Raw genomic sequence first — 26,910 nt, 5'->3', positions numbered from 1 at the left:
AGTTGAATAGATTGGCAGCATGCATGTTGTGTCTGCCGCTCCATTCAAACGTGCAAATATGGGACTCCATTTTAGATCGTCAGGGACCAATATCTTGGGATACAAAAATTGAGTCTATGGTGACGGATGGCTTTTAGCAGGGGAGCCTATGGTGAGATATACATTTTGTTTTTTTCCCCAATAATTTTGATCAGAGGAAGTCTGGCACCCAGATCTCCCACCTTCAGCTGTTGGAGAAGGCACTGGCATCACACGCCCTAGGCTAAGCTGCGAGTGCCGATGCCGTCTCAAACAGATGTTTGTCAGGGGTCCCAGGAGTCGGACCCCCACTGATCAGATACTGATGACCTATTCACTATAAAAGTCTCAGAAAAACCCTTTAAAAGGGAAAGTTATGATATCTTCTGTTTCTGTTAGAAAAATATTTTAAATTAGCTATAATTTTTGACAGATAGGACAAGACCATGCTAGAATGTGAAGCTGTGTTCACATCGGTGTAGGCGCAGTTATTCCAGGTTCCATAACATTTGGTGAACAACTAGTGCTGCTAATAAGTCAGTCGGGTCCACTGGGTGCCGTTGATATCCGTCGTGTGACGGATCCTTTAGTGCATTGTGGTTTGCGTTATAAATGGAAACCATGACACAGATATGAACAGAGCCTATACTGAATAAAGAAAACGCAGCTAAAATAATACAACAAGTCTATAAATAGTGAGATGGATACAAGTCTTGTGTTTTACATACACGTCAGCTTTAAATTAATTGCAACTTTTCAGACTGAAGAATTTCATATGTTATATATGTAATGTACTTACACACTAGCATGTGGCTTCTTCTTGGAAAAATCACAAGCAAGTCCCAAATCCGATATCCTCACATGTCCATGTTCATCTAATAGAATATTTGCTGGCTGCAAACAGAAGTAGTAAAAAGAAGTTATGATAATTCATATACAAACATATACACCTCACATAACAAATGGTCCATAATATCTGATGACCTCGCCCCCAGAGAACAATGCACTGCTGTAAATTCTGGCAATGCAAGCAGAAAGCTTCCCCTCTAGTCTTTAGGGGGTTTAACATCCATACACACTTAAAGGGGCTATCCAGGTTTTTTTAATTTTATTTGACACCCAAAGAGAAGGACCTGTGGAGAAAGCCATACTCACTTGCCCCCTGCCGCTCTATTCCAGTTCACTGGGCTGTCTTTCTGGACTTCCAGTCCTGTCTGCCAACTTCTACATGCACAGGGTCATGTGCAGTGCTGCAACCGATGACTACTCTCAGCAGCAACATGGCCCCAAAGTGGCACATCACTGCTGGAAAACTGCTGTAAGGTGTTCATACACCTTCAATAGCTGTCAACAGACTTCCATCTCTTCAGTCTTTCCCATACACAAAATATATGCGATATAGATAGGGAGAGGAGAAAGTCGCTGCTGGACAACTCTGGCGATATCAAAGGAATCAGGTGTCGAAATTCAACCTGGCCAATCCTTCTCTCTCCAAAATCTTTTGACGAGGAGGGTACCATACAGGGAGTGCAGAATTATTAGGCAAGTTGTATTTTTGAGGATTAATTTTATTATTGAACAACCACCATGTTCTCAATTAACCCAAAAAACTAATTAATATCAAAGCTGAATATTTTTGGAAGTAGTTTTTAGTTTGTTTTTAGTTTTAGCTATTTTAGGGGGATATCTGTGTGTGCAGGTGACTATTACTGTACATAATTATTAGGCAACTTAACAAAAAACAAATATATACCCATTTCAATTATTTATTTTTACCAGTGAAACCAATATAACATCTCAACATTCACAAATATACATTTCTGACCTTCAAAAACAAAACAAAAACAAATCAGTGACAATATAGCCACCTTTCTTTGCAAGGACACTCAAAAGCCTGCCATCCATGGATTCTGTCAGTGTTTTGATCTGTTCACCATCAACATTGCGTGCAGCAGCAACCACAGCCTCCCAGACACTGTTCAGAGAGGTGTACTGTTTTCCCTCCTTGTAAATCTCACATTTGATGATGGACCACAGGTTCTCAATGGGGTTCAGATCAGGTGAACAAGGAGGCCATGTCATTAGATTTTCTTCTTTTATACCCTTTCTTGCCAGCCACGTTGTGGAGTACTTGGACGCATGTGATGGAGCATTGTCCTGCATGAAAATCATGTTTTTCTTACCTTGCAGACTTCTTCCTGTACCACTGCTTGAAGAAGGTGTCTTCCAGAAACGGGACGTCGGACTGGAGCTCTTTGCCCTTTACCAATCCAGCCATCTGGCCCATCAAGACTCACTCTCATTTCATCAGTCCATAAAACCTTAGGAAAATCAGTCTTGAGATATTTCTTGGCCCAGTCTTGACGTTTCAGCTTGTGTGTCTTGTTCAGTGGTGGTCGTCTTTCAGCCTTTCTTACCTTGGCCATGTCTCTGAGTATTGCACACCTTGTGCTTTTGGGTACTCCAGTGATGTTGCAGCTCTGAAATATGGCCAAACTGGTGGCAAGTGGCATCTTGGCAGCTGCACGCTTGACTTTTCTCAGTTCATGGGCAGTTATTTTGCGCCTTGGTTTTTCCACACGCTTCTTGCGACCCGGTTGACTATTTTGAATGAAACGCTTGATTGTTCGATGATCACGCTTCAGAAGCTTTGCAATTTTAAGAGTGCTGCATCCCTCTGCAAGATATCTCACTATTTTTGACTTTTCTGAGCCTGTCAAGTCCTTCTTTTGACCCATTTTGCCAAAGGAAAGGAAGTTGCCTAATAATTATGCACACCTGATATAGGGTGTTGATGTCATTAGACCACACCCCTTCTCATTACAGAGATGCACATCACCTAATATGCTTAATTGGTAGTAGGCTTTCGAGCCTATACAGCTTGGAGTAAGACAACATGCATAAAGAGGATGATGTGGTCAAAATACTCATTTGCCTAATAATTCTGCACGTAGTGTACATAGCTTGCTGGCCAGTCCTGCCAAGAAACTGTGAACTTGGCCAGCAATAGTCAAATCTTGTATAGAATGACCTGGTTTGCAGTCAGTTACAGTGTATAACATGATATGTAGGTCCCTGCAGTAGTCACTTGCTGAATATAGGTGCCATTTGGGGTACCTTGTATTTTGCTACAACTCTATAGACACTGGTTGTAATAATAACCCTATTTAACAGTCTGTAAACTACTGAAAACAGATAAAATATTCCATAAAGCCCAGCAAGATTTCCCCACAGCATCATACAGTGAAACCTCATTGGTCTACTAGATGGTGGTCTTCTCGAAGATGCCGGCCAGTACCCATAGTATATGACGGAGCTGTAAATCTGTCACATGACCAACCCTTGATCCAGGCCAGATTTCCTAAAAAGTGCACTTTTGGAAAGGTTTTATTGCACTAAGCCCACAGTTGTACAGCTATAAGGAGAGATGGCACACCTGATGCATGATTTGTGAAAATTAAAAATGCAATTTGACAAATTTGGAGAGGAATGTAAATGTGGGTTCTGTGAACAAATGCCTCGAGGTTCCTGGAGGTATGTAGACTGGAGCAGCAGTGATGGATTCCTAGTGAAATGTGAGACAAGGATTCAAAGCATTCCCAAATGTAGAACTTTTACTCATAATGAAGGTTCTTCCTTCCTGATGAGTCTTAGTAGAAAACTCTAGACTGATGAATGGAGCTAGTGTAATAAAAGTTTAATTTTAAAATGTGAAAATGCCCAATTTTCATTAAACAAGTCAACTAATGGTGCAATTCGCCATTTTTTTGTCACCTTGTCCCCCCAAAAATAGTATCGGACAGTTTGATTATGGGCCGGACGTTCCATAAAATGCGGAATGCTAGCTGCTTTTTGGGGTTTTATTTTTTGGTATTGAATGGTATCGAATGGTATCAAGTATAGCAATACTTTTTTATGGTATCGAAATCGAATCTAAATTTTTGGTAACTTGACGACGCTTAGCCGGAGTACATGCCGGCTTTTGGACAGGGCAAAAAAATACTACACGCAGCTACTACATACTACATTTTTTTGTCCGTTCTAAAGTTGACATATACGCTGGAAAGCGTCCATATCCCCACTGGATCCCATTATAGTGAATGGGTATAGGGTGGTGTCCAGCTATGCCAGATATAGTTAACTCTGGCAGTCTGTTCCTCCGCTGGAGTTCACAGCGCAATGTACCGGAGGTGAGTTCAGGAGAACATCAGGACATGCAGAGCTGTTGGGTAAAATGATTTAACGACTTCATAATATAAGCCACCACTTATGTTTATGAGGTAAAAGGCAGCAAACATACTCATTCAGGCAAAAACTCTGCTGCAGTCGCGGCTTCTGAATAAAACTGGACATTAAATGGCTTTTAAGATCTCAACTTTACTGACAAAACCATTATGGAAGCGATTGTCACCAGGCTCAGAATTATACCAAAGGGACAAACCCTGTGATTGTAAGCAGTGTGCAGCCAGCGGCAGGTTCAAAAACCACACACTGCTGTTATTGCTACAGATGTCGATTAAAGGGATTTTTTCCCCAGAAGATTTTGCTACAAATCGCCCGAAAACTCACGGCCAATTAGCAGAACAATTCCCACAAACTACACGCAGAGAATTTTACCCGTTTTCTAATTGGTTACTTTTTATAATACTTCATTCACTAGCATTGCACTGAAATGCGTTGCTGATTTTCATGTAGAATCTGTACATGCCAATCATATGAATGTGGACTTAAAGAGGTTTGCTGGTTTGCATCAACATCCTTTAAAGTAATCATTTATGAAGGTAGCTGTAACGTTGTAATGTATTATGTTCACCTTTATCACTTCTATCTTCTGTTCTGGGCTCTGGTAACATGACCATGCAGCTCTTTCTCATTTCCTGTGATATGTCCGTGGGCGTGTCTGTAACTAGCTGGGTGGGAGGAGCTATAAACTAGCTGGGGGTTCCTGAAGCTGTGGCAGAGAAAGGAGAAGTGCATCATGGGTTTGGTTGGATACAGCAACAGGAAGTGCTGCATACAGGAGTTTTGTTTTTTTTACCATATAAACAAATTAGAGTCCAAATTGAAAAAAAGCATGGGGAATATGTACATGAGGTAAGCAACTACCTAAGCATATTTGTTAAAACCATAATAATCCCAGAAAACCCCTCTAAGTAACGTCTTTGCCATCGTTACATCATTAATACGGTTGAAAAAAGGCAAGTTCATCAAGTTCAACCAAGGGTTAGGTGGGGATGCAAATTTTAGAAAAAGGGAGTGAGATACAGATTTCTACACATTTTCATAAGCATTAATGTTATTTACTTTTAACAATTCATCTAAACCCTTTTTAAAACTGTCCACTGTTCCTGCTGTGACCACGTCCTGAGGTAGACTATTCCACAGATTCACGGTTCTTACAGTAAAGAAGCTTTGATGTCTCTGAGACCAAATTTTCTCTTTTCCAGACAGAGGCAGTGCCCTTTGTCTTTTGAGAAGATTTTACAGGATCAGCTTTACACAATTTCTTTTGTACAATTTTCTTTGTATGGCTCATTTATATATTTGTATAGGTTAATCATCTCCCCCTTAGATGTCTTTTCGAGACTAAATAAATAAAATTATTTTAAATTAATAGTAACTCTCCTGATAAGTAAATCTTCAAACCCTATTGAAGAATAAAGCGTAACACAACCTAAGAAAGCTCTGATGCCTGCGATCTAAGTGGCTGTAGCGCCAACTGGCACTGAACAATGCTTGCAGATCATCTTTCCATGTGCCTCCACTATAAACCTCTGATCGCACTAGTAGATGCAGAGTCTGCATTATCACAGAGATTATATCTTCCACATAATCAATTTTGGCCAAGTCTCCCAGATACTAAAGGCTAAAAAAAATACAGATCCAAGTTTTTTCTTTAGCTACAGAAATACTCTGGACGGCTCTATGGCAAGCAGCTAGATAAGGAGATTCCGGCACCATGGACAAGATCATAATTTTCATACATTTATAAGAAATGTAGTTAAAGAAGCACTCCCACTAAATATTTTTATTCTCTGACCTGTTAGAAAGGTGCATGATGTAATCTTCTCATCAGTGACTGTATTTGTGAGTTATCCCCTCCCATCAAATTTTTAGTTGTGTCATGTGACCAACTCTCTGATCTCCAACTGACACAGGACAGGAAGTCAGTTACGTCTCTATTCATTCCTATGAGACAGAGTGAGGCTCCCACAGGAATACACAGAAAAACTGACTTTCTGTCCACACATAAGATGCTGTGTTATTTGGAAAGTCTGATTGCTGGTCACATGACACAGCTGAGAAGCAGAAGGGAGGGGATAGCTCACAAATACAGACACTGGTAAGAAGATTACATTCACTACAGATTACATCATGTACAGTATCTCACAAAAGTGAGTACACCCCTCATATTTTGGTAAATATTTTATCTTTTCCTGAAACACTGAAGATATGACACATTAATACAATGTAAAGTAGTCAGTGTACAGCTTGTATAACAGTGTACATTTGGTGTGCCCTCAAAATAACACAACAGAGCCATTAACGTCTAAACTGCTGGTAACAGAAGTGAGTACACCCCTAAGTGAAAGTGGCCTAAGTGTCAATATTTTGTGTGGCCACCATTATTTTCCAGCACTGTCTTAAAGTATAACTGCCATTCAATTTTTATTTGTGTAATGTGATGCTGACCATTTTTGTAATATACTTTAATTACTGAAATCATACATTTTTATTAGAAAAATAGCTCTAAAGTGGCACCTTTTGAGCCTTAGCAACGCTCCTATTTACATAACAGTGGAGACTTGCTAACACTGACTGTGTTATGTAAACAGAAGACAGAGGAGCGTTGCTAAGGCTCAAAATGGGCCACTTTAGAGCTATTTTTTTTAATAGACCTTGCGCTCCTCCACCTTCCATTTGGAGATACTCCACAGATGCTCAATAGGGTTTAGGTCTCGAGACTTGCTTGGCCAGTCCCACACCTTTACCCTCAGTTTCTTTAGCAAGACAGAGGTATGTTTGGGGTCATTATCATGTTGAAATACTGCCCTGCGGCAGAGTTTCCAAAGGGAGGAGATCATGCTTCGCTTCAGTATGTCACAGTACATGTTGGAATTCATGGTTCCCTCAATGAACTGTAGCTCCCCACAGCCGGAGCACTGTTGCAGCCCCAAACCATGACACCCCCACCACCATGCTTGAATGTAGGCAAGACACACTTGTCTTTGTACTCCTCATCTGGTTGCCGCCACACACGCTTGAAACCATCTGAACCAATTAAGTTTATCTTGGTCTCATCAGACCACAGGACATGGTTCCAATAAGCCATGCCTTTAGTCTGCTTGTATGGTTTGCAGGCTTTCTTGTGCATCATCTTTAGAAGAGGCTTCCTTCTGAGGTGACAGTCATGCAGACCAATTTGATGTAGTGTGCGGCGTGTGGTCTGTTCACTGACAGGCTGACCCCCCACCCCTTTAACGTCTGCAGCAATCATACATCTATCTTGAAAAGAGAATCTCTGGATATGACGCCATGGTGAGGCCTGTTCTGAGTGGAACCGGTCTTGTTACGCCACTGTATGGTCTTGGCCACCGTGCTGCAGCTCAGTTTTAGGATGTTGGCAGTCTTTTTATAGCCTAGGCCATCATTATGTGCAGCTACAATTCTTTTTTTTCCGATCCTCAGAGAGTTCTTTGCCATGAGGTGCCATGTTAAACTTCCAGTGACCAGTATGAGAGAGCGATAACAGCAAATTTACCACACACCTGCTGCCCATTCACACCTGAGACCTTGTAACACTAATGAGTCACACAACACCAAGGAGGGAAAATGGCTAATTAAGCACAGTTTGGCCATTTTCACTTAGAAGTGTACTCGCTTTTGGTGCCAGCACTTTAGACAATAATGGCTGTGTGTTGGGTTATTTTGAGGGCACACCACATTTACATTGTTATACAAGCTGTACACTGACTGCTTTATATTGTATCAAAGTGTCATATCTTCAGTGTTGTCCCATGAAAATATATAATAAAATATTTACAAACATGTGAGGGATGTACTCACTTATGTGAGATACTGTACCTTTCTAGCAGGTTAGAGAATACAATTTTTTTGTGGGAGTTCTTCCTTAACAGGTTTTTCAGATAACATCTCTGAGAAATGCCACATTGTTTTTAGAGACGGGACGGATCTAGGATGGCTGACTTTCGGGGCATACGGTTTCACTGGAACAGTTGACAGGCCCTGGGATGTATCCAGCGGAACTCCCTGAGGGATATCTGGCCTTCAGACTGGCATCGTAAAACAGTAGTTAGATTTTAAGGAGTTCAGATTGTTACTACTGTAATAAAAACCTATGCCACACAGCTGGTGAGCTTAAGAAAAAAAGCTGAAAAAGAGAAGAGGGCACAACAAGAGCAAATAATGTGTTTGTTATCCGAACAGCAACCACAAGCTTAAAGGATCTTTGTATTTTGGTGGTTTCTTGTAGTCTTATCCAATGACCAGTGGTGGATTTGGACAAAGAGATATTGAGAAGAAGGCTGGACAACATATTAAAATGCAAGGTAAGAAACAAATATATCAGTATCCCAGTTGAGTCTCTGCTTGGACGTCATCTTAGACTCTGGCACGACCGGTCAAAGCCAAAACTGCACCACATACAGGCTTCAGCCACAGAAGAAGGGTCAGTACTGTTTGATGCAGTAAAAAAATAAAAAAGAAATAAAAAAGAAACACATGCCCTACAATCTACTGCATCCATATGCTTATGAAAAAAATTAAAATAAAACGAAGCACGTGGCCTGCGTTCTACTGCGTCACTATGCTTACGAAAGCAAACATTCATGGTCATCGCTATAAAATTGAGTAAATTTCTACCTTCAAGTCTCTGTACACCACAAAGCGATTGTGCATGTGTTCCAAGCCCAAAATAATTTCAGCAGCATAAAACCTCATTTCCTTCTCAGAAAAGACACCATGTTGTGACAGGTGATAGTGCAAATCCCCACCTGTAATCAAGAAGACAGAGAACAATGTGTTGAATCAATCATCAAAGAGCCTGCTAGAGACATCAATTTGTAGACAGGATACAAAATCTGAGGGCTGCGCTATACAAGTTGTGTGTCCGTGCACATATAAATACATCTATAGCTATCTACAAACCATTACACGTCTCTCTTATACCCAGCAACACCTGCTCCCTAGATCCTCAAATAGGTGGAAAACCTAAATCTTAATAGGACTACTACTTTGGTGTCAATTGGCCAGCACTGCCTGCAACAGCTTAAAGGATCACTCTACTTTCTGTAAACTTTTCACATGTCATAGGAAAATATCAAAAGTTTTGATTTGTGGGGGTCTGAGCACTGAGACCCCAGTTGATCTCTACAACACGGGGAAAGAAGTGCTTGCATAACACACTCTTTCTCATCGCTGTGTGAGATGGGAGCAAGGCGGGCCCACAGACTTTCTATTAAGACCATCTTGCTTCCTGTCCTGCAGAAAACCAGAGACTGTGTGCAGTCTCAGCATTCAGACCCCTACCAATGAAAACTTTTGATATGTCCCTATGGTCTCATTCACATGATGGTAATTTTTTTTCAGCATCCGCATTTTGTGCGGGTTGGATGTGGACCCATTCATTTCAATGTGGCTGCAAAAGATGCGGACTACACACAGTGTGCTGTCCACATCCGTATGTCCGCTCCGTGGCACCTGCAAAAAAAAATAAAAAAATAAAAAATAGGACATTTCCTATTCTTGTCCGTACAGCACACGACCAGTATCTGTGTTTTGCAGATCCACAATTTGTGGACTGCAAAACAGGGTACGGTTGTGTGTGGTGTTGAGTGAACTTGTGTTTTCAAGTTCAGCGTACAAGGTTCGGGATATCTAAGAATTATTTTATGGATTCCGCTACCACGGACCATAACTTATTGTCCGTGGTAGCAGAATCCATAATGGAATTCTAAGATAACCCAAACCTTGTACGCCGATCTTGAAAACACAAGTTCGCTTATCCCTAAACGTGTGCATGAGCCCTATGACATATCCAAAGTTTACTGAAAGTACAGTGACCCTTTAAAGACTATGGACAACTTTGGGCGACTTTTTTAATTTTTATTTCACTTCACTGGTTTTTACTTTTTTATTAAAAACCTGCTCAGTTTGTTTGTGAAATCTGTCAGAAAAGTTCTCCGACAGCTCGATTTGTAGCCCCCTCTCTGGTCTCCTGAAGGCAAATCTAAGCTGACATCTTTATGACTAAACAAAATAATCCTGAAGAGGACCAGTCACCTCTCTAACTACTTGCATTCCCCATGTAATAACAGTTCTGGAGCATCTATTCTTGACGCTGTGATGAGTCATTCCTTTATTACTCTGGCTAAAAGTTATGAGTGATTACAATAGATGTCCAGAATATTAGTACATGGGGGATGCAAGTAGATACTAAAACACACAGGTCCTCACTAACTCAAAAGGGAAAGTCAGCTTTATGAGCATTCATGAGAAAGAGGGAACGCAGAAGAACATTGCACCGAATGGACTGAGCAGTCAGCAATGTATAAGAATATGCCACAAAAGGTGTCCATAGCCTTTAAAAGGGTTTTCCAACATTTTAATACTGACGAGTTATCCTCTGGATATTCATCAGTATCTGATCGGTGGGGGTTCGACACCCTGGACCCCGCCAATCAGCTGTTTGAGAAGGCCTGGTGCTCCAGTGAGTGCTTCTGCTTTCTCACCGCTTACCAAGTACAGCGCCACATATTGCATAGTGGTTGTGCTTTGTATCGCAGCTCATCCCCATCCACGTGTCGTCCCTGGCCTAGGGAAAGCTGAGAGATGGCAGCGGCGCTTCTGTGAGAGACACTGCCTTCTCAAAGAGCTGATCGGCGGGGGTCCTGGTGGACCGCCACCGATCAGATACTAATGACCTATTCTGAGGAATACCCCTTTAAGTGAAAAAAGCAGAACTTGAACGGGCAAGGTAATCTAGGTCACTGGCTTCATATCTCTAGACTTGAAAGGCATGACAGACAGACTGTTCAATATGGCATTGTGCTAAAAGTAAAGGAAAGTATGAGGATATGACAATATTGGTAGATCTTGTAATATCCGATTCCAGTTAGCATACAAACCGCTTGGCACACAGAGGTTAATGAATGCCAGTCATTGTGACACACATGAAGCAATCGCCTGCATTTCTAAAACCAAATACTATTTTTTTTCTTATAATTGCATAATGCCCTTCAAATTGCCTCCTTGAAAAAAATGACTGTTCTGATTAAATGTGGTCATTGTCTTTGCGGGAGAGACAAACTGTCTCCTCCTCTGCCTGCAAGTCAAGGTTAACCTAGATGAGTATAGCCATTCTATTCAGTGTGTGGTGCTTACAGGGACTGCGCCATATCAGCTGTAAACTCCACTGTTAAAGAGGCCCTACATGCATTCCTTGTGTGATAACAGTACGACTGTGTTGTGACATTCCTTTATTATTCCTGCAGCTTGGAGTACAGGTGTTACCAGTGGGGGATGGGGGGTGTCCCTGTACAGTCTGACACCAACAGTCAAACAGAGTCAGACATACCAGCTACTGGTAACACCCAGAAGTACCTTTACTGCAGACTGTTGGCAGCAGGAATAATACAGGAGTGGCACAACAGAGTCCTCTTTAACAGTGGAGTTTACCTTTTTAGATGCAGCCTTTACACGCTATGGTAATCTCTAGGACACAATGTATATTAGGACACCAGCACAGTCCCATCTGTATAGATCAGCGAGTGTAGGCTTTTTACCAACATACAAATAAGCTAGAAAATCGGGCAGAGTAATACAGGCTTGTGATGACGAGGTGTGTTTGGTCACATACGAACATGTACTTAACATGTATAGAACAAAGCAGAGCAGGGTCTATCTGTGACATTATCATGGTTCCTTGGCAGTAATGGCCATAGATTGGCTATCCTTCTGTATACAGTGGATGGCTAGCAGCAGCCACACAGCAATGCTACATACAGCAACTACAAATGAAGGCCATGATGGAGATCCTTACAGTACCAACACAGCAGTGTTAGGGGGAAGTTATACAAAATTATGAAACATTACTGAAGAAAAGTGGTTTTGTTTTATGTGAAATTCTATAGAACTAACTCAATCCTTGTACAGGTCATTTGATACTCCAGGAAAGAATACCAACAAGCATCAAACAAATCTTTTAAGGAGGACCTGTAACCTCTCCTCAGCTGTTTACTTACATTCCTCAAAAACTCGAATCTTATAAATGTGTGTGTGTGTTCTTCTTATTCCTTCTCAAAAGTTATGGATGAATTGCTAGCAGTATGCACTGAAGGTCCAGATGGGTGTTACCAGTTGGGGGGGGGGGGGGTGTTCCACTAGCAGCATGGATTGGGCAATGTCAGACTGTGCAGGGACACACCCCCAACTAGTAACACCTATCTGGACCTTCACTGCACACTGCTGGCAATTCATTCATAACCTTTAGCACATCATAGAGTCATAGGATGCTCAAGAGATGAGTAATACATGCTCCAGAATTTCGATTAAAAGAGGGATGCGAGCAGTTACTAAAACAGACACGTCAGGAGAGGTCACAGGTCAGATTTTAATTGTACACTGGACAGTACTATACTCCATGCAACCTATAAAAGGACTTCGCTCCACTAACAGCCATAGTTATAAATGTTAAATATCTTCTTTTTGCACTCCAAAACCTATATAGCAGTGTGCCTAATTCTCTGAATGCCGAGGCAGAAAAGCTACGTATGTATCATGTCTTGAGTGTGTTCCCATGTGCTTTCCTGACAACTCACAATATCCAGTCCACCACCGATAGGTCTATATCTTCACTGTATTCAAACTCCAGCCCTGTAGATAGGCGACACCACTGTCTATGGACAAGGGGAAACTGGCTTGTGCGTCCTGAGAGTTTGCGCCTGAAGATATATCTCGCCCTTACTTGCACATCTGGAATCTCTATAGGGAATTCTTAGAAAATGTCCAGCTTTTCACTCATTACACCACAGAGGAATCCCCCAACTCGAGCACTCCACATTTTGTTCTGAAGGAAAGTACATCATGGGGTGGGAAACACAACACAGAAAATCCCTTCTTACCATTCATCAGATCCAAAATGAAGCAGAGCTTGTCTGGTGTATGGAAGGCGTAAGTCATGCACACTATGAACGGACAGTCCTGCAATACAGAATGGAATCATTTAAGAGGCAATGGATAATAGTAAATAACCTAAATTTTAACACGAACAACAACTTTGCATAATGTCACGGTATATTAATATTGCAGCATAAGGGGGTGGTCCAGGATTTTTTTTTCGACCCCTGATCCTCCACCCAGCAGTACCTGTACAGAGATCTACACTTACCTGCTCCATGCCTCCTGTGTGGTCTTCAATGGACTTCCGGTCCACGCCTACCAAGTTCCACACGAATAGTCACGTGCACCACTGCAGCCAATGACTGATCTCAGTGGTGGTGTGTCCCCAAGCACCACCTGACCCTGTATAGATTTGCCGCTTGGGGACAAGCTAATGCTTCAGTCAGTTAATAGGGAACTCTGTTAATAGGGACCAGAGGTCTAGTGAAGTCATCCCGGGAGCCACAGAACTGGAACAGATTGGAGCAGGTGAGGGTAGATCTCTTCACAGGCACTGTTAGGCGATTCTGGGGATTTAAAAGGTAATTATCCCACAAAGTACCGTAATCTAACTACAGTATACTGTATATCAGTGCACAAAAGAAACTCAATTCATCAACTTCCCTCCATGTTGTTCAAACCCACCTGCTCCTGAACTATCATTAACACCAATCTCAGAAGTCCACTGGGCCAGGGTAATCTTTGATTCTGACCTGTCTACCTCGCTCTCAAAAGAGACAAGAGTCTGTTATATATACCAATTTTCAAATCGGACCCAAATTCCATTTTTATAAAAAAAAATTACCAAATTGGAAACAAAACAAGTGTTAAGAAATTCGCTGATCTCCAATATCTACCTACAGTATATGTACAATTTGTCTTTATTACAATATGCTCTCTAATTAAACATGATGATATCTGCTATTTTAGTTCTCTAGGATCCAAGAAAAGATACAAGACTGTAGAGAAAGGTCATCACACAGGCTGCAGCTTCGTGGCGTTGGCTGCACTGTTCAGGTTGATGCCTCCTTGCAGTATTTTTCGGGAGATCTATGCGTCACTGTGTGGAGCGGGAGCGTGGACCTGTCATCAGACACACAGCTGCTTCCCTCCCTCCTGCACCACACAAAACATTCAGAGCTCTCACATATTAATCAGGAACACAATAGACTTGGGGCTCATCCACACCAACGTATTTTCTTTCTGCTTCTGTTCTTTTTGCGGACCGTATGCGGAACCATTCACTTCAACAAGTCCGCAAAAACAACGGAAGGTACTCTGTGTGCATTCCGTTTCCGTATTTCCATTCTGCAAAAAAGTAGTGCATGTCCTATTATTGTCCGCAAATCACGGTCTGAAGCCCCATTCAAGTCCATACTGTACAAATGCTATGCCCAGCCCACATTGCTCATGTGTTTGGCGATTAATAAGTTACTGTTTCCGATCCGCAAAAAACGGATTGCATACGGAAACCATATGGATGTGTTTTGTGGAATAACGGAACGGAAGAGGTCTTAAATCAGAGGAAAAAAAAAAAAAAAAACTCAGATACGAACAATGGATCCATGAAAAACAGACCGTAAAACAACAACGGTCGTAAGCATGAGCCCTTATACTTAGAAATATTTTACTATGTTATAAGATCAGATGAAAAATGGAAAGAGACTGCAGACAGCTTAATCTTCAGAGGTATAACATCATAATGTGCCTATGCAATACGGAGTTAAAACCTCAGTTCATTAGATATTAGGAGAAAGTCAAATATCCCATGTCTTAGAAATATTAATAGTTTATTTTAATCTTTTTTATTTTTTTTACTAACAAAAGTCACAATCACAACCCAAACAGTAGATAGAGAGAGCTGCGCATATACGGCCTGCGCTCCATTAACTGCAGCGCGTGACAGCGCCCCAATCTAGAGATGGTACCTGCATAAACGGGACATTTATGACATACCCTGTCAATATACCAGATGGGCCTGTTTGATCAGAGGTTGGGGCTTCGGCTCTGTCCCCATGCCCAGACGGTAAAAAGGCTGTAAAGCCAGAAGGAGGAGGTGTACTTCCAAGACCAAGAAACTACTAGAGAAGAAGATTCATTTCCCTTCAGAAAATTGCAGCTCTGGTTGTTCATATATCACGTACAGATAATATCCGTCTGAAAAATTGTTTAGGATGTCCACTGAAACTTTAGTTTAGGTAGGAGTTTCCCTTTAAATGTTCAGCTGGTCAGGGTTTATAGCGGTTTATTCCAGACTCTGTGGGCATAGGTCTAAATAAAATAATTACACGTATAGTTCTGTCTGTAGTGACAAGTTTGGATGGACAATTTAATACTCCATCGGCTTGACTGCAAATTATTAGGATGCTTTTTGTACAAGATGATCATAACTGAGAAAAAAATTGAAAAAAACAAAAACAAAGCAAAAACCCAGGGTGATTTTCTCATCATTACAGCTAGAGAAATGACCAATTAAAAGCTGTTTCAGTGGGAAGAATGATAAACGAGACAATGTAATATCACAGGGACAGAACCGACCTTTCGTAGAAGATAATTATCAGTGTATACATGCCACCCGCTGACTGCAGTTATTAGCCAGTGCGCAGAATTACAGCTTACATAGTCCGAAACACCTCCGTCTTTAGGTGGCGGAACAAATAGTAGTTATGTGAGTGGCAGGAAAGATTCAGAAAACAAACTTTTAATGCTCCAGCTAGAAGTGCTCAGTGGGGAGGAATAAAGGCTGAATACACGCTTGCCACCTCCAGATGCCAGTCTGAGGATCTCCATCGCCTGCATTGTAATGCTGCCCAAGAGACTATCCACATCTACACAAGCAATAGTAGTGGACGTGAGTGGCTGCTCAAACTATTGATAATTAAAGTGCTTGGATAAACACACTTTATTCAGATAACATAACCAGATATATTGATTTTATGTTCTTCATCTATTCAATACAATAAAACCAGAACATAATAATCCATACAGGCAGCTTCAGCTCATCATACGGCTACCTACATAATAGGTAACCCCGACCATCTTCATAGCTGTTGCGTCCATCTACATGATCAACAGAACCGTGGTGTGACTACCATACATTATTTCCTTTGTTAATGTTCCTCGTTATATATATAGCCAACATTTTCCATTATTCCCCCTCAAAATAAGTGTCCATTCACAAGTGAGGAAGAAAACCCATAACATTAAAGGGCCATACCGATTCCAAGCAGATGTTACCCCATGCAAAGCTCAACCTACTCTCCACCATTCCTAAAGAGAACTAAAGTAAACAGGAGCCATTTCATGCCTCTCCTTCCTCTTTTGGCTTTGGCTAATGTAAGCAATTTTCAGATCTGCCTACTTCTGCCTCCCCTTCTATCATACCAAACTTTGCAATGTACTTTATGATATTAGAAGGGAAGAACATTCAGGGAAGAGAAAACGGTCTAAATCACTAGGATATGCAACACCAGGAGAGTGGTTCAGAGTATCGGAAGATCTAGAAGAAGTTGTAATGTAGCAGACACAAACTCCTATGGCTGTAGTCACACCTTGCAATCAAAAAAATTACAATGCCACTGTAACGTGTTAAAGCCTGCTCATGACCTGCAAAGATGTCCATCAGACTACACATGTTACATGATCAACAACATGTATGTTCTAAGATCCTTCCTAATCATACTGGGCACCTTGGGTCTTCAGAAGTGCTCAGTGCCATCTCATGCACTAGTGTATTCTTCCAGGTTGGGCACGGTAAAGCCAAAAAAGTTCCTAAGTTTCATATTTATGATGGCAATCTAAAGTGTGCAGAAATACCTGGGGCAAAACTAATAATGATTGGTAAAAGGAACCAAATGCTAGCTCACAAGTGGGATGTCTGATAGATACCTTATCTTGGAAAGCCTGGTATAGTAAGCCAGGTAATTCTACGTTCACATCTGCGATAGCCAGATACTACCGGGCACCGCTGGATCCCCATTCACTGTAATATGATCTGGCCGCTTTCCTGCATATACTGTATTTCAGCTGGACATGAAATGCTGCTGTAGTATTTTTTGTCTGGCTCCAGTATATTTGCTGGGTACAGTGACCAGGTCAGAGTGCTGGCGTTCACAACGCCGATGTAAACCCATGCTAACTGGAGTGTTCCACCAGACCTCCCTGCTCAATGGGGAAAGGGGTTAAAGCCGCCACTAGGTAACTCTCCTCGGCATATCTCTTGTGAGAACAAAATGATCAGGCATCTCGAAACCCAACATTTTTGACCCTTCTTTCCACTGAGAGAACGGTGACAACCCAGGGTTCATTAGATGGTTGGCAAACATTCATATAATGCGTGTGGTCACTAAAAGTAAGTGAGACGGTGAAGATAAAGACTACTACTCTACACTCAACTGAAGACTAGACTAGCGAGAGCAAGATATATGGAAGGAGAAATCTTCTAGTTACAGCCCAAACACATTTACCACTTAGCAGAAGCAAGGAATTCAAACTATTGAGGACAGCAAAGAGCACTGGGCAAAACAATCTCAAAACTGAGGCTTCTGCAGCGCAAAGTAATCAAGAGCCAGCCAGACGTATAACAGATGTCAGGACAGTAGCTGGTTACAAAATGCTTCATGCAAAATATTCCCATACGGACAGACTATAGCGCTTACTTGGACCAGATTACCTCAGCAGCCTGAGGCCATCAAGCCCACATCTGCTGCTCTGTTTGCATACTGGAGACCACTTGTTTATGTTCAGTTTATAGACTTTATGCTGCTTTTTCTTACTGCTCCGATAGGCAGCGGGAGTTGTATCCCTCTGCATAACCTCACAGGTGCCGCGATTCGCGTTGATCATGGCACCTGAGGGGTTAAATGGCAGGGTTCATCAGGATGGCCGTTTCCAGTCATTGCAGCCGGGTGGCTGCCATATGATACAGCCGGCATCCACCGCGTATGGGGCGGGCTCACTGCAGCATCCCGCTCCATACATTTCCTCAACCACGGTGACGTACAGGTGCATCGCGGTGGTTGAATTGGTTACAGAGAACCTCTCCTGACGTGTGTTTTAGTAACTACTTGTTTTCCCATGTAATAACCATCCTGGAATATCTTGTCTTATGACTCTGTGTTGTCCCATTCATTTATTATTCCTGCTAGATGTTATGAATGAATTACTAAGGCCTCTTTCACACGGGCGTCCCGGATTTGCTCCGGATGGGTCACGTGTGCATCGTGGGAAAACCGCTAGAGTAGGCACGCAATTGCAGTCAGTTTTGAAATGAGATTGCGTTCTGATGTTCAGTTTTTTTTCCGCGCGAGTGCAATGAGTTTTGGTACCCAGACCCGAACCCAGACTTCTTCACTGAAGCTCGGGTTTGGTGTTCTATTCATTTTATTATTTTCCTTTATAACATGGTTATAAAAGGAAAATAATAGCATTCTGAATACAGAACGCTTACTGTGTCTGAGTGAAAATCGCAAGCATCCGCAAGCAAGTGCGAATGCGGTGCGATTTTCACACATGGTTGCTAGGAGATTATAGGGATTAAAGCAACCCCGGACCCCATTAAAGTATATCCACTGTATTATTTTCCCTTATAACATGGTTATAAGGGAAAATAATAGCATTCTTAATCCAGAATTCTTACTATAATATGGCTTTGGGGGTTAAAAAATAAAAAGAAATTAACTTACCTCCTCATCCACTTGATCACACAGCCGGCATCATCTTCTTTCTTCTTCCTTCAGGACCTGCAAAAGGACCTTTGATGACGTAATCACGCTCAGTGACATCACCGCAGGTCCTGCTAAATGAAGATAGAAATCTTCTATCTTCATTCAGCAGTACTTGCGCTGACATCACCGCGCTCAAAGGTTACGTCAAAGGTTCTTTTGCAGGTCCTGAAAGAAGAAGCAAGAAGACTATGCCAGCTGCGCGATCAAGTGGATAAGGTAAGTTAATTTTATTTTTTTTTAACCCCCAAAGCCACATTTTAGTAAGAATTCTGTATTAAGAATGCTATTATTTTCCCTTATAACCATGTTATAAAGGAAAATAATATAGGGGTCCAGGCAGTGATCCAGACTAAAAAAAATACCTGGTAGCCATTGGCTCCTGAACTGAAAAATTTAGGAGCCAAATCAAATTTTTAGTCGCCAAATCGAAACCGAATCAAAATTTTGGTATTGTGACAACGCTACTCCGATCAGATCGGCATAGGGTTGTTTTGATACCAAAATTTTGATTCGCTTTTGTCACCATAAAGTATTGCGATACTCAATACCGCGCAAAAAAAAAAAAAAAAAACACCAAAAAAAGCCGCGTGCATTTCGCATATTATGAAAACTATTAAATTATTAAAAAATATCTCCTATGCGGTGAGCATTCACCATTTTTTAGTCACCCCAAAAAATAGAACAGTCCTATCCTATTTTTTTGGGGTGACAAGGTGACTAAAAAATGGTGAATGCTCACCGCATAGGAGATATTTTTTAATAATTTAATAGTTTGGACAGCGCTATGTAATATGTTTATTTATTCTTTATATATTTTATATGTAAAATTGGGAAAGCGGGGATTTAAACTTAATATTTTAGGGTACTTTCACACTAGTGTTTTTCTTTTCCGGCATAGAGTTCCGTCCTAGGGGCTCAATATCGGAAAAGAACTGATCAGGCATATCCCCATGCATTCTGAATGGAGAGTAATCCGTTCAGGATGCATCAGGATGTCTTCAGTTCAGTCATTTTGACTGATCAGGCAAAAGAGAAAACTGCAGCATGCTACGGTTAGGGCTCTTTCACATCTGCGTTCTTTTCTTCCGGCATAGAGTTCCGTCGTCGGGGCTCTATGCCGGAAGAATACTGATCAGGATTATCCTAATGCATTCTGAATGGACAGTCCGTCCTTCGGGATGCATCAGGATGTCTTCCGTTCCGGAACGGAACGTTTTTTGGCCGCAGCAAATAGCGCAGCATGCTGTGCTTTTTGCTCCGGCCAAAAATCCGGAACACTTGCCGCAAGGCCGGATCCGGAATGAATGCCCATTGAAAGGCATTGATCCGGATCCGGCCTTAAGCTAAACGTCGTTTCGGCGCATTGCCGGATGCGACGTTTAGCTTTTTCTCAATGGTTACCATGGCTGCCGGGACGCTAAAGTCCTGGCAGCCATGGTAAAGTGTAGTGGGGAGCGGGGGAGCAGCATACTTACCATCCGTGTGGCTCCCGGGGCGCTCCAGAGTGACGTCAGGGCACCCCAAGCGCATGGATGACGTGATCCATGCGCATGGGGCGCTCTGACGTCACTCTGAAGCGCCCGGGGAGCCGCACGGACTGTAAGTATACTGCTCCCCCGCTCCCCGCTCCTACTATGGCAACCAGGACTTTAATAGCGTCCTGGGTGCCATAGTAACACTGAAAGCATTTTGAAGACGGATCCGTCTTCAAATGCTTTCAGTACACTTGCGTTTTTCCGGATCCGGCGTGTAATTCCGGCAAGTGGAGTACACGCCGGATCCGGACAACGCAAGTGTGAAAGAGGCCTTATATCTCCGGCGAAAAAAACCTGAAGATTTGCCTGAATGCCGGATCCAGCATTTATTCCCATAGGAATGTATTAGTGCCGGATCTGGCATTCAAAATACCGGAATGCACCCGCATTAAATCCGGACCCATTCACTTCTATGGGGCTGTGCAAATGAGGGGTGATTTTCACACATCACTTGTGCGTTGCGTGAAAATCGCAGCATGCTCTATGTTGTGCGTTTTTCACGCAACGCAGGCCCCATAGAAGCTAATGGGGCTGTGTGAAAATCGCAAGCAAGTGCGGATGCGGTGCGATTTTCACTCATGGTTGCTAGGATGAAAGTCTATTCACTGTATTATTTTCCCTTATAACATGGCTATAAGGGAAAATAATAGCAATCTTTAATACAGAATGCATAGTAGAAGGTCAATATAATAAACATTGGTGGCGCAATGCCCCCCCCCCCCCCCAACACCCCAGTATTATAAACATTGGTGGCGCAGTGCGCCCCCCCCCCCAACACCCCAGTATGATAAACAATGGTGGCGCAGTGCGCCCCCCCAATATGAGAAACATTGGTGGCGTAGTGCGCCCCCCCAACACCCCAGTTTGATAAACATTGGTGGCGCAGTGCGCCCCCCCCCCCAATATAAGAAACATTGGTGGCGCAGTGCGCACCCCCCCCCCAACACCCCAGTATAATAAACATTGGGGGGCAGTGTGCACCCCCAACACCCCAGTATAATAAACATTGGTGGCGCAGTGTGCCCCCCCTCAATATAATAAACATTGGTGGCGCAGTGCGCCCCCCCTCAATATAATGAACATTGGTGGCGCAGTGGGCAGTGCCAATGAGGGTTAAAGACCTGTCAAAGGACCTGTGGTGACATCACTGTGCTCATCACATGATTCATCACCATGGTAATGGACATGTGATGAGCTCAATCACCACAGGTCCTGAAGAAAGAACAGGAGACCGACAGCTACGATCAACTGGAGGAGGCGAGTTAATTTTTTAAAATTATTTTTTAACCCTCATTGGCACTTCCCATTGTGCCACCAATGTTTCTTATACTGGGGTGTTGGGGGGGGGGGCACACTGTGCCACCAATGTTTCTTATACTGGGGTGTTGGGGGGGGGGCACACTGTACAGGGAGTCCAAGAAAGAATCGAATGAGTCACTAACTAAGTCGGATCTTTAGTTCTTTTCACCTGTGACTCATTCGATTCTTTCTCCCTGTACTTGTCAGTGACTCAGAGCTGCTAGTGCTCGCCTTGCCTCAGCTCTGATTGGTTGGTGGGCGGGGAGGGGAGGGGCTGGCAGAAGCAGCTTCCACTCTAGGATCAAATTACACTCTTCCCGAGCCCCTCCCCTCCCTGCTGCCAGCGGCTCTGCTATTGTGTGCTGCGACTCACTGACTCAGACTGAGAAGAACATCGGCGGCGGCGGGGCAGGGAACTATCATCTCCTGTGCCCGTCGCTGTTCTACTGCAGAGCTGCCGCGGAGGGTCTAGTCGCAAATGGCGACAAGACTAAAAAGTCTTGTCGCCATTTGTAAATTCTAAGTCGCATTGGCGACCATTTTGGTCGCCATCTGGTCCAGGGTTGCTTTCATCCCTAAAATCTAGCAACCATGTGTGAAAATCGCACTGCATCCGCACCTGCTTGCGGATGCTTGTGATTTGCACACAGACACATTCATTTCTATAAGGCCTGCGTTGCGTAAAAAATGCAGAATATAGAACATGCTGTGATTTTCACCTCACGCATTGCACCAGCACGGAATTCTCACCAGTGTGAAAGGGGCCTAACAGTTTACACTAAAAATCCAGATGGGTGTTACCAGTTGGGGACGTGTCCCTTTACAGCCTGACATTATCCAATTGGTGCTGCCAGTGTCAGATTGTGTAAGGACACACCTCTAACTGGTAACACCCATCTGGACCTTAACTGCAAACTGCTAGTAATTTATTCATAACATATAGCAGGGATAATAAATTAATTAGCAAATCTGCATTTTATTATTTAATGTGACAATATGTATAGATTATTATTATTTTTTATTAAAAACATAATCCATATTTTTTTTAAATAAGTTATTGGTGACCACATGGCCTAAGTAACAGATTCAGAAATCACTCAGGAGTTTGTATGCATGAGTTATGCACTGACTGGTTAATGCGTCTGTTCTATACCTGTAATGATCCAAGTCTCACATGCCATCCCTAAGGACATGTGGATGCCTTAAATGTGCAAAAGAACTGTAAGGCCCCTTGCAGACGAGCGTGTCCGGATTAGGTCCGGATGAGTCCCAGTGCATTGCGACAAACCCGCGCGAGTAGGTACACAATTGCAGTCAGTGGTACCCAGAAGTTCAGGTTTGGGTTCTATTATTTTCCCTTATAACATGGTTATAAGGGAAAATAATAGCATTCTGAATACATAATGCATAGTACAATAGGGCTGGAGGCGTTAAAACAAAAAAAATGTTACTCATCTTAATCCACTTGTTCGCACAGCCGGCATCTCTTCTATCTTGTTGTGTGAGGAATAGGACCTTTGATGACGTCACTGCAGTCATCACATGGTCCATCACATAATCTTTAACCAGGGTGATGGATCATGTGATGGACCATGTGATGAACGTAGTGATGTCATCAAAGGTCCTATTCCTCACAAAAGAAGACAGAAGAGATGCCGGCTGCGCGAACAAGTGGATTAAGGTAAGTTTTAACCCCTCCAGCCCTATTGTACTATGCATTCTGTATTCAGAATGCTATTATTTTCCCTTATAACCATGTTATAAGGGAAAATAATAATGATCGGGTCCCCATCCCGTTCGTCACCTAGCAACCGTGCGTGAAAATCACACCGCATCCGCACTTGCTTGTGATTTTCACGCAACCCAATTCATTTCTATGGGGCCTGCGTTACGTGAAAAACGCACAAAGAGGGGCATGCTGCAATTTTCACGCAACGCACAAGTGATGCGTGAAAATCACTGCTCAAGTGCACGGCCCCATAGAAATTAATGGGTCCGGATTCAGTGCGGGTGCAATGCGTTCACCTCACACATTGCACCCGCGTGGAAATCTCGCCTGTGTGAAAGGGGCCTTAGGCTACCTGCACATGGGTACAGGTGTCCATAGCGGGTGTCCAGTTACTAGTACATTAAATAAGTCCTCTTAGTGCATGTAACTTTCATCTGGTCTTTAGACCACAAGGCCTCTTTACATGCGCTGCTAATTTTTTATTCTCATTAAGTGAAGTTCTCCTTTAATAATTGGAATTTAGAATATAACTGAGGCTGTTTAAAATGTTCAGTAGAGCTATAGCAATCTGCCGTATTGATTCTGTCATCAGAAGGTATATAAGTTGTCTCTGTTATATTTCACAGCAACACTCTGCAACTACGTATCTGTAGTCAGCCGATGCGCGCCCTGCCTGGCTGCATCTTGTTTCTAAATAACTATTTCTTCTAATAAGCTGACTGCTTCCTACTGCACGATCCCCTGAAGGCGCCGGTTTGCCGGCGAAACATGTCGGGAGGCAGGGTGTGCGTCTGTATGTGTTTTTAAAGCAGTAGGAAGCAGTCAGCCTATTAGAAGAAATAGTGATTTAGAAACAAGATGCAGCCAGCCAGGGCGCGCACTGGCTGACTACAGATACAAAAGTTGCAGAAAGTTGCTGTGAAATATAACAGCAACACCTTTTATACCTTTTAAAGCCAAAATCGATTAAGGGTACTTTTACACTTGCGCTGTGACGATCCGGCAGGCATTTCCATTGCCGGAACTTCCTGCTGGATCTGGAAATCTGAATGCAAACGGATATCATTTGTAGATGGATCCGGGTGCAGATCCGTCTGACAAATGCATTTAAATACCGGATCCGTCTCCCCGGTGTAATCCAGAAAAATGGATCCAGTATTTTTTTCGCAATTTTAAAGAGGTGACTCTTGGTCTTCCTTTCCTGGGGCGGTCCGCATGTGAGCCAGTTTCTTTGTAGCGCTTGATGGTTTTTGTGACTGCACTTGGGGACACTTTCAAAGTTTTCCCAATTTTTCAGACTGACTGACCTTCATTTCTTAAAGTGATGATGGCCACTCGTTTTACTTTACTTAGCTGCTTTTTTCTTGCCATAATACAAATTCTAACAGTCTATTCAGTAGGACTATCAGCTGTGTATCCACCTGACTTCTCCACAACGCAACTGATGGTCCCAACCCCATTTATAAGGCAAGAAATCCCACTTATTAAACCTGACAGGGCACACCTGTGAAGTAAAAACCATTTCAGGTGACTACCTCTTGAAGCTCATCAAGAGAATGCCAAGAGTGTGCAAAGCAGTAATCAAAGCAAAAGGTGGCTACTTTGAAGAACCTAGAATATGACATTTTCAGTTGTTTCACACTTTTTTGTTATGTATATAATTCCACATGTGTTAATTCATTGTTTTGATGCCTTCAGTGTGAATTTACAAATTTTCATAGTCATGAAAATAAAGAAAACTCTTTGAATGAGAAGGTGTGTCCAAACTTTTGGTCTGTACTGTATATATTTTGATGCAGTTTTGCCCCGATCTCTTGCATTGCAAAGGGTGTGATCCGCACAAAAAATCCGCAGAAACAACTGACATTCTGTGGATTTCCACACAGCTTTTTGCCACGGAAAATATACGCAACATCTAACCACATTCACTTTGCTGGAACTGTATTACGCAGTGTTTTTTGTCAGTGTGAAAATCCACACATTAAAAAACCCAATCGTAATCTGCAACATGTGCAGATAGCCTTAAGGAGCCTTTACATGCAGCAGATTTTGTTGTAGAAATTTCTTCCACTGAAAATCTGTGCCACAAATGGGATTGTTTTGGCAGAGAGCACATGGATTTCTGCAAACCTCATTCAGAATGGAAATCATTTTCAGTGACAGAAATTTCTAAAACAAAATCTATCGTGACAGCACCCTTAACACATCTTAAAGGAGTTGTCTTACTTTTGCTAAAAGAAGCATGGCCAGACTGGCATTTTCCTTGGAGTGACCTCTACAGGAGAAATGTAGTATTACATGGTGGCCATTCGTCATCTACGTGATATAAGGTGGTCTCAAGTCTGCCAGAACAGGTGCTTCTCTTACAGAACGACTGTCCATTCTAGAGAAGGGTCCTGAGTGGAGGACCTTCCACCGCATGATTCCATATGCCCTAATAGAGACAACCCCTTTGCTGTATAGCTATGGACTTTCTTAAAGGTGTTTCCATAGAGGTTGTCAACACGTTCACCAGCCAATCACTGTTCTCTCTATAGTTATAATTATTATGAATGCAGAAGGTGATCAGAATAATTGCGGGCATTATGTATGACATTGGGAGAAACCCATTGTACTCATTATGGCTAAACATCCCTGAAAATAAATGATCAACTGAGTCCAATGGGGTGTAAACTACAATACCGAGCTGTATGTGAAATCAGACCTGTCTAATCCTGTGCAATGACATCAAATTGTACTATAGCAGATCTGCATGTATTTGAGATACCCTATAAAAAAACAAGATGATGGAGATGAATATGCACTAGATAATGGAAAGCCACATTTACTGTCTGCCAGGCACGATTTCTGAAATTAGCTGTCACCAAATCCTCTGTTTTCTAGTCAAACATAATTTCCAACAGCATCAATTATTCATGGCAGGCTTAGATCTTTCATCTATGTGAAAGGCTTTCTACCCCCAGCAGTACGAGAATACACAATGTATGTTACAAGTGGCTGTTCTAAAGTGTTTGCTTAATAAGCCGAACATCTGTCACATGTATCTAAAACAAAGAGGTATTGCAGAGGCGGCACTGCTATCAGCCCAGTCAATATACCAACAGCACCTCAAACCGGGAAAGGCGCACCTCTTCAGTCTCCCCTGCACGGCGGCGGCGCACAAGCCAAAAAGAAACCAGAGAGCACAGTAGTAAAGGGTAAAGAAGGCGGCACTCGCCCATGCAGTTCGGTAAAATGTATCTTTTTTTATCCGGGGTACACTCAAAATATTAGCAGAGGTAACGGGGGCGGAAGGCATTAAGTCCACACATAGCTGCGACGGCCGTTTCGCGCAGGATCACGCTTCCTCAGGCCACTGACGTCAGCGCTTAAAGTGCTGTCTTTTAAAACATCCAGAGCGAGGTTGTAATGACAATATACAACT

General features: G+C 42.5%; 1 protein-coding gene across 3 annotated transcripts in view; it reads right to left on the bottom strand.

Annotated features, from left to right (window-relative positions):
- Window positions 1-26,910, bottom strand: part of GRK3 (G protein-coupled receptor kinase 3) — a 287,657-nt gene that overhangs the window by 40,779 nt on the left and 219,968 nt on the right. For all 3 annotated transcript variants that reach the window (XM_044275379.1, XM_044275380.1, XM_044275381.1), the window contains exons 10-12: window positions 13,161-13,239; window positions 8,902-9,032; window positions 818-912 (exon numbers count right to left, since the gene is read on the bottom strand). In XM_044275379.1, coding sequence (XP_044131314.1) covers window positions 818-912; window positions 8,902-9,032; window positions 13,161-13,239 — 305 coding nt within the window. The remainder of the gene's footprint in view (window positions 1-817; window positions 913-8,901; window positions 9,033-13,160; window positions 13,240-26,910) is intronic.

The sequence above is a fragment of the Bufo gargarizans genome, chromosome 1, assembly GCF_014858855.1.
Source record: "Bufo gargarizans isolate SCDJY-AF-19 chromosome 1, ASM1485885v1, whole genome shotgun sequence".
Classification (NCBI taxonomy): Eukaryota; Metazoa; Chordata; class Amphibia; order Anura; family Bufonidae; genus Bufo; species Bufo gargarizans.
The sequence above is the reverse complement of the archived record's forward strand: the minus strand, read 5'-3'. Positions and strand labels throughout refer to the sequence as shown.